Here is a 13,969-nt window from a genome sequence, read left to right on the forward strand (position 1 = left end):
TATTAAACATTTCTGCATTTTCAGCAATGCTTTGCAGCTCTCAGCTCTTTAGACCAGTGCCTTTTTTGTTCCAAAGTGTTTAGCAATTCAGTTCATCTGTCTGATTTCAATACAAATAACTTCTTCATTCAGCCTTTTTAGGCAATTCATGTCAACTTCCAGCTTTTAGAGTATTACAGTTTAGCTTTCAACTTTTCTAGCAATGTATTTCAACTCTTAGCTTTTTAGGTAACGCAGATCAGCTTCCTATTCTGCCAGTTTTACATTTTTCAGCTTCTAGGTTTTCAGCAGTGCACTGCAATGCATTTGAACTTTCAAAGTTTTCAGGCAATTTGTTTAATATTTCTGCATTTTCAGCAACGCTTTGAGATTCAGTCCAGCTTTTAGCATGCACACGCATTTTCTGCAGGAAATGCAATTTTGTAGTTGCCTCTGATGTTTCCACGCTGAATAAACTCACCAGAGTGTGACTGATACAAAGTGTTGGGACTACTTCCTATCTGTATCCATGAAGGAGTTGCACAAGTTCAGGGTGAAGAAAAGGGCAGCAGAGAGTTTCAGCTGTCCCGCCCACTCTGAAACCATCTGTCTCTGAAAAGTTAAACCTGTGTGAGATGGTATTGCTCCTCCTTTATAACAGAATGTAGTCTATATAAATAAATGTATGAGGAGTGTTACGTATGCACTGTCTTATTATACAACTTATACTGTAAGACATGTTTTATACATATATTTGTACTGAAACTATCAGTTGTTTCTGCACATTTTTTTAATGATATTATAGATAAAATATTTCTCATTTGGATTGTTTTCAGGCGATAAAGCATTTAAAAATATTAAGTCACTATTAAGGTATGTCATCCATGAAAAGTATGTTTAACCACCAGTTTCTGAAGTCTTATTATATGCGGCATACATGATAATACTTTTTTTTTTTTTACACAGTTTTCAAGCAAGACCCTTAAAAGTTTTTCATGTGTTAGTGTGAAGAATTCAGATACAGCACAGCAATAGACAGCAACAGGTCAACATAAGCATAAATGTAATGTAATATAAAGTAGGAGGCAGCAGATGGCACTGTCACACCTTTAACATGTTTTGTTTTTCAAGAATTACTCATAATAATTCACAAAGTACACAAACAATTCAGCAGCTGTTTGAACGTGCTGGAATGCAGGATGAAACTCTTCACTCTTTTCATCTGTTGTTTTTCTGAACAAAATGATCTCCACACTGTGTTTTTCATCAGTGACCTAATTAGAGGGAATAACCACACCAGCGATGTGTAGGCGACCTATCAGGTGCCTATTAACACCATGAACAAAGCAGCTGGAAAGGAGATTTATTTAGACAAATCATTTCATCATCTAGTATTGATTTAGGAGCTAAGGACTGTTATGCCAAGATTAACACAAACACACTGAGTGATGTAACTATAAGACGGAAAATAACTTTGAGAATAAACTGAAACACCAAATGATGATGGTTGTCGTTAGATGAATGCTGTTGGTATATTTTTGGATATGAAAAGAACAGTTTGATTTTTTTGGAAAATATACTTATTCGCTTTTTCTTGGTGAGAGGTAGATGAGACCACGTTACTGTTCGTCTGTGAAGTATGAAGCTACAGAGCCAGCAGCCGGTTAGCTTAGCTTAGCATAAAGCCTGGAAACAAGGGGAAACAGCTAGCCTGGCTCTGTCCAAAGGTAGAAAAAAAAACTGCCTCTAAAGCTCACCAGTTAACACGTAATGTCTCATTTGTTTACGCCATACAAAAAACAAAATGTAAAAACTACAAATTGTGGTTTTACGGGATGTTATGATGTGCAACAAATAAGATATAACATATTGATTAATGAGCTTCTCTTTGCTCCACTTGTTATGCTAAGCTAAGCTAAGTTAGCATACAAACATGAGAGTGGCAACGATCAAGAAAGTGAAGAAACGGATTTTCCAAAAAGTCAAAAAGTTCCTTTAAAAAGTTGCAGCAACCTTTATTGCAGAACTATCAAACATTTTTCATGTATCACACAAGAGGAGCTTTTGATTAATGGATATCACACACAGTCTTGTTCCCATTATCTAAGCTGGCAGATATAATGTGTCATTCACATGCATAGACTGCTTTACGAGAGCATGTAACATAGGACAGATGTGGGGCCCCCGAGGCTGCGGCACCAGGCTTTTCACATTCCTCTCACTGACCACGGCTGTAAACTCGCACAGGTTCGGAACAACAGCGAATTTCTTTTCTTTGGCATCAACTTTTCCGAGGAAACGACAGGCCAGCCGGCCGGCTCCAGCTGGACCCTGATTGGAATGTGCTGTTCCTCTCTATCACTTTTCACTTTCCTCACCAGTTAAACTGCCCAGTTAACAGGAGTAATTGGTCTGACCCTCTGGGAGGCTGTTTTCAGATGTATGAGTCAGTGGTCAGAGTGAGAGGGAGAAGAGAGGATATTGGAGGGGTGTAACGGGGGAGGGGGGAGATATGAGCAGAAGAAGGAGAGACACCCTGCCTTCAGCTGCAGCTCCCACGCAAAGAAACAAGCATAGGGAAAGTGTTCCTACATTAAAACAAGCTGTTCTGTTTCCCTCACACATCTGTTTCTCATGCTGGTGGCAGGATATAACCAGTAAAACAACAATACCTGGTAATAGACACAATAAGGGGGAAGGTAATCACTGCTTTACCACAAAGCTGGAATCAGCAAACTCAGCTACTTGTCAGAAACATATCCAGACTTTTATAACCAAATCCTCTGTGTTAACCCATTCACTAGTTTGACTCTCTTTTTATAAGCAATGTTGTCATGGGTGGGAATTTACAGGAAAAAGTGGGAGTGACTGATGGAGGTGGAGGCAGTCAGAGTGAGAGAAAGTAAGGAGAAGGTGTAGTTTGACAACTGAGAGGAAGGAGCAGATGCAGACAAGACTTTGTGAAGGAGAAGGGATGTGAAGAGAAAAGAGCAGACTTTGTGGAAAAATAAGTATAAATGCAGGAGTGGCTGCTGGTGACGGAGTGGATAGAGTTCAGCCCCCTTGCTCCACGTGGAAATAATCACAGGAGCAAAATTAGACTCAGACATGATGTGGACGACAGCTGTCCTCCTGATGATTTTACCTCATCTGCTTTCCTCCACAGTATGTACAATATGTTTTCAACTCTTTCCAGACATCTGTCTTGACACTCAGACTTTGATTTTGAGTAGGTTAGTTGTCAGGGAGATGCTGAATTTATGCTATTTATGTGTAATGTGGAGAAAAAAAAAACAGCTGCATAATTAATTTTTGTTGCAAGTTACTGTAAATAACTAAGAATGCTGATGCAATCATGTGAAATCTACTGGCTGAAAGTTAGATATCATGGTTGGATCATGAGTTGTGGATTTTTATTTTATTTTACTAGATATATTAACATTAAAATAGTCATGGTGTGTGTGGGGAATCACAGCTAGAATAAGTATAAATGCCTTAATGTAAAAGTATTCCATTACAAGTAAAAGTCCTGCATTACCTAGTAAAAGTAATAAACTGTGGTGCCAAATGCCGCCCTTTATAGTGTTAAATATATTACTGAATTATTATCACTGATGCATTAACATGTGAGCAGCATTGTATTGTATTGTTGGTTGAGGTGGAGCAGATTTCAACTATTTTATAAAGTTTATAAAGGGCTGTTTGATGCAAAAACCTCGATCTTTGCAAGACATTTCTATCAATAATTGAGTCAAAAAATTTCCTTTACAATGCAGTAAGAATATCTGAACGTCCTTTTGATTTAAGCCAACTTCTTTCAAAAATGCTCTAGAAATGAATGTTTGTATCTTAAAAGATGGACAAAGTAGTTTAGAATTGAACTTTTTAAAAGTCTTGTTTTCTTACACTATACATACATGTAAATAAAGTATTTTACACAGTAAATCACTGGCTGTATTATAAAGTGTCAACATTTTTTTTAAAACTTTTGATGAATAAAACACTTTCAAGACGTGTTTTAAAACATATAAAAATACTCTCTTTTAAATAGTAATTCGTGTCTGATATAGTTTTTCCACAAAAAAGTTCAGTTACCTCATTAGAAATTCTTAAAATGGCATCTGCTTCTTCCCCTAATATGCAAATATTTTTCACTTAGTTTAACTGCTGGACATAATGCGTCCTACTTCACTGAAAAGCCCGTTCTCAGTGTTTGTGCACTGCAAGCATCAGGTTTCCACATCACACTTGTTTAAATTGCATACTGGGCCACGATTGGTTCCAAACAAGTTGTGATGTCACAATGATGTAAACACCTTAAACTCAGATTTAAAGGGGGCACAAAACTTTCCCCCTTCAGCAGCTGAATGTGAAAACAGCCATCTAGTGTCAAACTCTGCATATACATCATTCTGCACAGTGAAGGTCAAACATTGAAGTGAGGTAACAAGAAGAAAAAATACTTTCTGAGTGGAAGAGGACTTTAAGGATCCTTTTTAAGGACTAAAATGACTTGATTACGAGATTTGTCACTGAACAATGCATCAAGTTTGAGAAGCTCTTCATATGTGATCTGCTAAATAAGCAAAATGACTAAATGTAGTGGAGTAAAAATACCTATATCATATCTCCCTCTGAAAAGTAGTGGCATAGAAGTAAACATAAGTATGTATATGTAAAAATAACATAACATGTAAATACAAGTACCTCAGAACTGTACTTAAGTACAGTACTTGAGTAAATTTATTTTTAAATGTACATTCCACAACTGTTTATAAATGCCTTCGGCATGAGTCAAAGAGGATATTGCAGTCACACAGTGTGTGTCTGTAGCAAATTGAACGACCGGGAGGTCTGACGTAAAACTTTGTTTATCCCCAGATTAAATTTATTTTTTTCATTAAACCATCCCTGGGAGAGGTCAGAATCAGATACTGATGCTGGTCAGGACTCTGTTGAATATCATCCAGACTCGTCCTGCTTTCTTTTTATATAATGTAACTAAGCTGAAATGCATTGCAATAGTCTTATATTAATCTGTTTTCATACTTTGTAAAAAATGCCTGAAATCAGACGTCAAAGACTAGTTTCACATGCTGTAACTGCAAACTGGTTTGTAGTTCAAACTTTCAGTGTAGTTCTCTCTTTGTCGCCAGACCACAGGAATCAGCACTGGCTTTAACCAATCAGAGATAGCCAATGAGGACTTCTCTGAGGCTCCTGTCAAAGGCCAGAAACCTCTTGGAGGGAGCAAACGTCGTGAAACATGCACCATCCCCTGCGACATCACTGTGAAGCTGCTACGAGACGAGAAACATTCAGTCTGTGGTAAAAGCTTTTTCTCTCCTGGTGTTTTTGTCACTTCTATTATCAATATCTGTTGTTCAGTGTGCGTGTGTGTTTGTTTGTAGGCCAGTTACAACAGTCTCTGTTGGCATTTGGGCGCAGCACCCGCAAGTTAATCAGGGATGTGATGGACGAGCAGCAGAGAGCACTGGACGTCCTCAGCTTTCAGGTACAGTGATAGTCACACAGTTCATAACTGAGTTTCTTAAACGTCTGATTGGCTGGCTGTACGCACAGTGGTGTCACATTTCCAGGTAGCAGAGCTGATGACCAAAGTGCAGACGCTCAGCTCCGAGGTTCAGAGAAGCAACACTGAGATGTTCTCCATCAAACCTGTGCAATCCCATGGTAACTCACACAAAAACACACACATACAATGATCTATTTACTACTCATGATGAGAGCTACTCAGCCTGTGAAAACTGTTGTATAATGTCGTCTTTGGCTCTGGGGAAGAAGTCTGAGAAGAAAAACCCTGATGATGTCATCAGGTTAAGTCTGTGCTACAGACTGGGGGCAGGACTTTGAAAGAAATGAGTGATTACCAGGCGGGGAGGGTTTAACAAAAGAAGCTATCAAGTTGCATTATGAGAAGTTTTGTATTTTACTTCCATTAAGGGACTTAATTTGCCTTGAGACAGAAATAAAAGAATGAAAATCGAAGTAGCAGTAACCTGGAAGATATATGTGAAGATCCCAAAATACTGGATACTGCCGTTACCATTACGCAACTCAGTAGTGTTGCCTTCTTAGATCCTCCCTGCTCGGTGAACAGCCATGTCTTTCAATCTCCACATACAAACTCCAAATCAAAGCTATGATCATTTTCTCAGACTTGTCAAAGCTTCACAGGCAGACTCATGACTAGCAAACTGATCTCAATGGATAAAATCGGTGCAGTGCCTCTCACAAGTCACCCGTTTGTGTCTCAAAGATGTTAATTTTTGATGAGAACATGACAAAGCATTTTTGAGATAGCCCAGTGTTTTAAAAGGATTTTATTGGTCAAAGAAGTCTGAGAAAGTTTCAAACCTATTAAAACGGTGGCCCTGAGGTGCAAAACACAACATTGGACAAGACATCTCACATTTTTCACAACATTTGACAAAATGTTCTAAAATGTTTTTGTTTTTTGTGAAATGTTGTTGTATTTTTCTTTTTGTTGTTGTTTTCTATTTTATTAATGTGTTTTTTGAAATGTTGTCGAGTTTGGCACCTCAAGGCCACTGTACAGAAAGGACCTGAAATCTTTAAAATGACCAAATGTGGAGATATACTGTATGTTTTCACTAGACAATCATGTAAAATGTGCCACAAAATATCTCCAATGAGTATACCACAAATTGAATGCTTATAATCCATTGACAAATCTATGTAATTAAAGGTGCAGTGTGTAGAATTTAGTGGCATCTAGCAGAACGAACTTGGCAGAAATATTCATAAGCATGTTTTAATTAGTTTATAATCACCTGAAAGAAAGAATCGTTGTGTTTTTATTTACCTTAGAATGAGCCCTTTACATCTACATAGGGTTAGGGTTCTTCCACAGAGCCTGCCATGTTGCACCGCCATGTTTCTATAGTAGCCCAGAACAGACAAACCAAACACTGGCTCTAGAGAGGGCCTTTAGCATTTTTTCCGAGTTTCGTGGCCACCGAAGGTTCTCCTACACGCTTGGAGGGGGAACGCCACTAAATCCTACACACTGCACCTTTAAAAAAGCATGTGCATGATTTCTCATGATTTATTGAGGAGTTTGGGTCTTTTCTGAGTCTATCACAGGTATATTAGGTACAAACACCAAACTCTTTTGTCTTTTTCTGCCAGTGAAATACTTCTGGAGATAATTAGCAAACTCTGCTTAAGCATAGAAATAAATTATTGGAATTTAGACAAGCAGAATAATTATCATCAGTAATGACTAAACAGTAGCTGCTTTGATGAATGTTAATTTTATTCCTGCTGACAAAAGAGAGCTTGTTTGGTTCAATTAGGACAAGACTGCAGCGACATCAAGGACAGCCTCGTGTCAGTTGTTCCCAAGATCCCCAGTGGCATTTACATCGTCCACCCAGAGAATACTGACACTTCATTTGAGGTAGATTTACATGATTTACTCACTCATTCACAGTCTGTCACTCACTCATGGATCAACAACTCCAAACACAACATGTCCTGCAGGTATTCTGTGAGATGGATTATATGGGAGGTGGATGGACGGTGATACAACGGAGGACAGATGGACTAACAGACTTCAAACGACCTTGGGTTGATTACGTTGACGGCTTTGGAAACCTTGCAGGTTGTATGAAATTACTCAAGACAGTGACAGCAGCATGTCAGTATTTGCTTTGATCAATCTTTTCAGTATTGTCGTATATCATTAAAAAAGAAGGAAGTTTAACTAAAGAAGTTTCAAGTTACAAAGATTGAATTCCTGACATCAGTGGTTCGCAAACTGCTTGACTTGTCAAACACAGGTGTAACTAATAACATGATTAACTGCTGAGTTGCATGGTCATAACTACTGAACTAGAGCCCTTGTTAATATTATTAGTTCCACCTGTGCATTTTCTGCTATGACAAGACAATATGTCTGTTGTGAAAAAGGTCAGTGGATCTACTGCATTTGGGAATGCTAAATAAAACAAACAGCTCAAGAGTGCTAACAAGGCTATCAAGAAAAACTTGTGATGCTTATTGAGCAAACACGTCATTTAAACACAAAATATGAGGAAATATATCTTGCCCTTGAGTTTATGACATAGCAGAAGAACTTTATCTTTTATGTCTAAAAACTTAGGCAGTTTGGGCAAAGTGTTACTTGTATTATTCATTCACACAACAGTCATGAGAAAAATGCATAAAAAGCAGTATTCATGTTCTTGATGATATATAATTCATCTTTTAGCTCATTTTGTTGCCAATATCCCCAATGTTGTTACAGGTTAATAAAAATAAAAATGTGAAATATGCTTAGCCGTAGCCTGGCTCTGTACAAAGGCAAATCCTCCTAATTAACACATTGTATCTCATTCTTTTAATCCACACAAAAACTGAAATATGAAAATGACTGGTTGTGGTTTATGGGATGTTCTGTGTTTTTTGGGTTTTTTTTTTGTTGTGCTGGGTTCAGACTTACTTACAGTCTAGTCTTCTTCAGACAGAACTGGACTAGCTGTTTGCCCTGTTTCCATTCTTCGTGCTGAACTAAACTAAACTAAACTAAGCTAAGCTGATGAAACTGTAGATTTATATTTACTGGACAGATATTACAGTGGTAAGAAAGCTAAGAAGTGTAATTCTCAAAATGTCAAACTATTTCTTACAACTCTACAGATATTCGGGGTCATATTTTGCACTTGCCAGTGATTAGATAATGTCAAAAACCATGTTTATACAGTGTGTGTGTGTGTGTGTGTGTGTGTGTGTGTGTAGGAGAACACTGGTTGGGCCTGAAGAAGGTATTTCATATGGTAAACCAGAAAGATACTCGGTTCCAACTTCACATTGCTCTAGTCTCCCATGATGACATCACCTCTTATGCATCATATGATGATTTCCACCTGGACAGTGAAACACAGTTCTTCAGTATACACCTGGGCAGATACGCAGGCAGTGCAGGTATGATTGACGAAATTAATACTTACAAAAAGTTCACCCATAGAGACAAACGTGCAGACTTAATATCTTGATAAATGCAACTTGTGTAAGTCTGCGTGGTTGTATGCATGTGTGTGCAGGTGATGCATTTCGAGGATACAACCAGGACCAGAACCAGGACACGGCTCCGTTCAGCGCCTCAGACGTAGACAACGATGGCTGCAATCCATTCTGCTCCATCGGCAACCGCACGGTGGAGAGCTGCAGCACTCAGTACAACAACACAGGATGGTGGTTCAACCAGTGCGGTCTGGCAAACCTCAACGGCTCTCCAGAAGATGTAGAGCAGAGCCCAGGGCAGAGGACACACATCCTGTGGGACACCTGGAGACAGAACGGTGTTGCTCACACCATCAAATCTGTCACGATGAAGATCAGGAGGATTGCGACCAATAATTGATAGTGAGAATGATGTAGAGGAGAAGTTGTACTGTATAAGTTGCTTTGCATCTTTGTACCGACAAAAGTTTTAATAAAAAAGGAAAGAAATGTTCTTTAAGTCTCATTTTGATTGTTTCATGTCATTATGACAAATCATCTGTTCAGAGACAAACCACACAGCAGACAATCTCTCCAGACGACTTTAAACCAAGTAAACCTGTTGATTATGTAGATGATATGAAATAAGTAGACTGTTCAGTTAACTGTTGTGGAAACTGTTTTGTGGTTTAATCTTGTTAGTTATTCCCTGAGTGCTTGTTTTATTAAAACCAGTTGTGCCATCACTGTTCGAGTATTCATACAGCACAGAAACAGAGAGAGAAACAGAGCAAAGTCCACAATATGACTGATTGAAGTCAAGTTATAATGTTTATTTAAAAGTTTGTGAGGAAGGAAAGGAGAGAAGGGGGAAATGGGGAATGGGGAGGAGGGATGGAGGGGGAGGGGGTACGGGTAGAAAGAGACTGTTTGGACCGAGTCATTTTCTTCTTCTTTTTATTGTCATTCTGTTGGAAGAACTGATTAAAAAAAACCTATGTATATAAGAAGAGATAAAATACAACTGTAAGAAGGGTTCACAATTATTCAAGTCTTTCATAAAAAAAAGGTGCTTAAATGAATATTGAAATAGTTTTTTCTTGCCATAATCATTCCTCAGATTCATACTGACCATTGTTAGATCCCTTCATGATGTACTTTCAGTGTAAGTGATGGGGACCAAAATCCACAAGCCTCCTGTGCAAAAATGTATTTAAAAGTTTATCTGAAGGTAATATGAAGCTTCAGCCGTCCAAATGAGTTAAATCAAGTAGATATCTTTCAACTGCATTTTTGCACAAAATGACTGTGTGGACACACTGTAGATTTTGGCATCACTTACATTAAAAGTGCATTTTAAGGGGATCTTTTAATTGCCAGTATGAACAAGAGGAATGATTACAGCAAAGAAAACCTCTTTCAGTGTTCATATGGGCACTTCATTGTTGGTTTAGCACAGAGTTCAATAAATTGTGAATCTATCCTTTAATGCTTGGTCCCAAAGAGGCACTTTGGGGCAACTCATAAAGATTCTGGACAAAGAAACAAAAACACAAGGACTGTCTGACGACTCTTGGATGAGGGCTGGAACATCTTTACGAGCAAACTAGAAGTCCATCTGCCTTTGACTGAGATCGCCTGTGAGACGTTTTTAGTAACCGACTCTGAGATAAACCTCTTAAAATCCATGTACATGTCAATCAGCTGCTCTTTCACATCTTGATTGCAAATGCCTTCACTCACTTCCCTCCATTGCCTAAAAGGAAAGAACAGAAAAACGAGAAAGGTGATATTGTAAATGTATTCAAGTATCCTCAAGAACTTTGGTGAAATAGATCATTGGCTCATAGAAACATTTAACAAAAATAAATAAATAACAAAACAAAACTCAGTACTTATACAAATACAAATATGGCACAACTACAGTAATAGTACAGCATAAATACAGTAATAGATGCGGCAGTGGCACCTCTATAAACAGAAGAATTACTTGTTCTGTACTTGTTACATTGCCATGTAACATATCAGCACTAATATATCAAATTTAGGAGTCTTTTCAGTTCACAAAAAAGCAACATTCATTTTACTTTATACATTTGACAAACAAAAATACAAAACAGCAAAACAGGAATAATCAAACTGTTTCATACCAAATTCACGGATAGCAAGCTGTGCTCCGCATGTGTGGCTTTCAATCCACCAACATCTGCAATCCTACCAAAACAATTGCACAACATGTGGCTTTTATGTAAGGGCATCCAACATCATTAAACCACTATTTTACAGAATCATGCAAAATTATCTCAAAACAAGACAGGGGTGTCACTAGAGATTAAAGGTTAGGGGGGCTAAGCCTTAACTAGGGGGAGCTGGGAGGAGGATTTTTTTTTTTTTTTAAATGGCCCCAAAATGTCTGTTTGTCATGAATTTTTAGAGTAGCAACAGGTGTAAAATCAACACAATAGATCTGTCTCTTCATAGTTTGTATAAGGCACGGATCTAATCAAGCCAATCATATACATCCAGACACATATCAGCAAATGGGGCATCTACAAAGATGGGTTGGATATATGGTCATGTGGTTTCAGGCCAATAGTTGTCCAAGATTAACAGAGGCAAGGGGAGTGTCCAAGAAGGGACATGGGTGACACCATATTTGGTCCATTAACCAGAAAGGTGCAACTAGGGGGTGATACTTGGGTTTTTGTCAATCCAAAAATGTGCCTATTAGATATGGCATATATTACTGACATAAAGCCCCCCTAAAAAAGGCCTAGCGAGGCCCCTGAAACAAGATAAGATACTTGATAAATGCTCTCACCGTTGGAACCAGTGGCTATTCTCAGCAAGTTATATTGTTATGAGCCTAAAATGTGTTATTTGCCTGTTTTTCACTAACAAAGAGGGGTTGTACCATGTCACTGACCTTTCCATTTGATTCCTGATGTCAAAATTATATGAAAAAGTGGGTTAATTTTTCTTTGTATGTCGTCTGGTTCAGGAGTTATGAAAATCTGTGTCTTTTGCCACTGGTGTGGATGTCAATTCAAGATGGCCGCCAAATGAACCCCATGGGCCATTAGTTGACTTGGCAACATGAAAAATTCTTAACTAGACACCATTAGGGTCCTAAAAAACAGGTTACAAAAAAATGCCATGCGGGTGGGAACCTATTTCTCCTGCCCGACTACACCCATCATGTTCCAATTGTGTTCATTTTAATCAATTTTAACTGTTTGATGTTATTAATTATATAATTATAAATTATATAATAATTTTGCATGTGATTGAACCATGTTTAGGTATATTTAAGTTTGCACTTAGAGTTGCAGAAGCTGAACCTTTCAACCTTTTATCCATTAATTTTAACTATCTATACTTTGAGCAAGAGTAGCTAAAAGATAGCTAGTCTACTTTTAGCTATCTGTTTCAACTGTTTATATCCATTACTACGATCTCAACTATTTATCCATTACTTTTGGCTATTTTTAAAAACAGTTTATCCTTTGCTTTTAGCTAATGATTTTAACCATATATCCATTACTTCAAGCTAACTTGTTGTTACATATTGTGTTCAGGTGTTATCACTAACTCAGTATGTTCAATTTTAACCAAATTGTTATTTCGATTTGATGAAATTAGTTGAGCTACTTCACAATCTTTCCATGTACCCCCTGGGAACTGCAAAAGTACAATTACCCTTGGTTAGGCATCACTGAAATAGATTACCTACTCTTCAATGAAACTCTGGAAGAAGTTGCCAGACTGCAGCAGTATGTCCATCCTTCTCTGAGAGTCCTGGGGGTAAATTTGTGTCCATGCCCTGGTCTTCCTCAAGAGCCTCAGAAAATTGTTGCTGCAGATTAAAACACCTTTAGTGCTCAACTGGAGTCTCGTCCTGCTCCTTCTGACCATTTTTGCTCTGCTTATTGCCAAAGCAGTTCTTCCACACAGCCTTTATCTTTCTGATATATTTCTTGCTAGCTGGTTTCTCAGAGTCATTGGACTCCAGTGTCTTGACAGCTTGCTGAGTCACTTGGGCAACGATTGTGTTTGCTACCTCAAAGATGGCGGAGGAGGTGGAGGAAGAGAAAGCAGGAAAAGTCCCCCTCTTGCACTCCTTTTGCCCTCCTCTCGTGTGGCGGAAAGCATGGAAGTCGATCCTGTCTTATTGATACAGACTTTGTCTCTTTCTTAGAGATCTTCTGCCCCTTTCTCTGAGATATCCAGATCTAGAGGGCCTTTTGTTGTCTGTCCACCAACCTCATTATTCTTATATTCCTCCTTCAATGGCCAATTTGTCCACCATCTCCCCATCAGTGTCAGAAGCAGCCATCAGAGACCCATCACATGAGTTGTCCCTGGATTTCCAACAAATCAACTCCTCCTGGAAATCTGTTCCAGTTTGAGCCAGTGGTTGGCCCTCTGGTGGAAATGAGCTGGTGGAGGCTGGAGATTGGACAAAGGTCTCATTCTCTGTGGTGTCCTCTTCTTCCTCAATCAGCTCCAGAAGGCTGAGGACAAACTTGGAAGAGGCACCTATCTCCTCAATGGCCTTGTCCACATCTTGCTCTGAAACCTTTTTCACCTTCTTGCTCTGCTTCCTGCCAAAGTGGCTTTTCCACACTGACTTCAGCTTTTTGAAGAATGACTTACCAGCTGGTTTCTCAGTTTTCCTTTCAGAATCATTGGTATGTATTTTCCTCACAGCCTCAATGGGCTGTATTGTCCTGACAGTCTCCTCAATTACCTGGGAGACGAGCACTGTGGCTGCCTCAGTGATGGGTGTGGTGATGCATGGAGAAGAAACACAAAGTAAGGAGACTGATCCTGTCTCAGCAATCCAGACGTCGCTTCTGTCTCCAAAATGTTCTGCCTCTTCCTCTAGGTTCTCTGGATCCAGAAATCTTTTTAAAAATCTCTTCATCAACATTCTTAACATCAAATGCGATTATTTCAGAGAAGTAAGAGTCGAGGTTGAAACACCAAGACGAGTATATCC

The 13,969-nt window shown here is 38.6% G+C and overlaps 1 protein-coding gene across 2 annotated transcripts; it reads left to right on the plus strand.

The window, feature by feature from the left end:
* Nucleotides 1-1,530: 1,530 nt before the first annotated feature.
* angptl5 (angiopoietin-like 5) lies at nt 1,531-9,481 on the plus strand. Of its 2 annotated transcripts, none has more exons than XM_042431393.1 (8): nt 1,531-1,583; nt 5,136-5,307; nt 5,391-5,494; nt 5,563-5,673; nt 7,320-7,423; nt 7,507-7,627; nt 8,764-8,949; nt 9,069-9,481. In XM_042431393.1, exons 2-8 carry the CDS (start codon nt 5,246-5,248, stop codon nt 9,386-9,388), a joined length of 1,008 nt encoding a protein of 335 aa, XP_042287327.1. In that variant the 5' UTR covers nt 1,531-1,583; nt 5,136-5,245; the 3' UTR covers nt 9,389-9,481. The 2 variants fall into 2 exon arrangements, with proteins under 2 accessions (XP_042287327.1, XP_042287326.1); XM_042431392.1 differs by lacking the exon at nt 1,531-1,583 and adding an exon at nt 1,753-3,144 and having other exon boundaries at nt 5,580-5,673.
* Nucleotides 9,482-13,969: the final 4,488 nt, after the last annotated feature.

The sequence above is a fragment of the Thunnus maccoyii genome, chromosome 13 (genome assembly GCF_910596095.1).
Source record: "Thunnus maccoyii chromosome 13, fThuMac1.1, whole genome shotgun sequence".
NCBI lineage: Eukaryota > Metazoa > Chordata > Actinopteri > Scombriformes > Scombridae > Thunnus > Thunnus maccoyii.

What these genes read in the sequence shown, in the direction of transcription:
- angptl5 (XM_042431392.1), top strand. Translation starts at nt 3,088, where the DNA reads ATGATGTGGACGACAGCTGTCCTCCTGATGATTTTACCTCATCTGCTT. An exon ending in CAAACCTGTGCAATCCCATG is followed by an intron (nt 5,674 to 7,319) that starts GTAACTCACACA and finishes TGGTTCAATTAG; the next exon opens with GACAAGACTGCAGCGACATC. An exon ending in CGGCTTTGGAAACCTTGCAG is followed by an intron (nt 7,628 to 8,763) that starts GTTGTATGAAAT and finishes GTGTGTGTGTAG; the next exon opens with GAGAACACTGGTTGGGCCTG.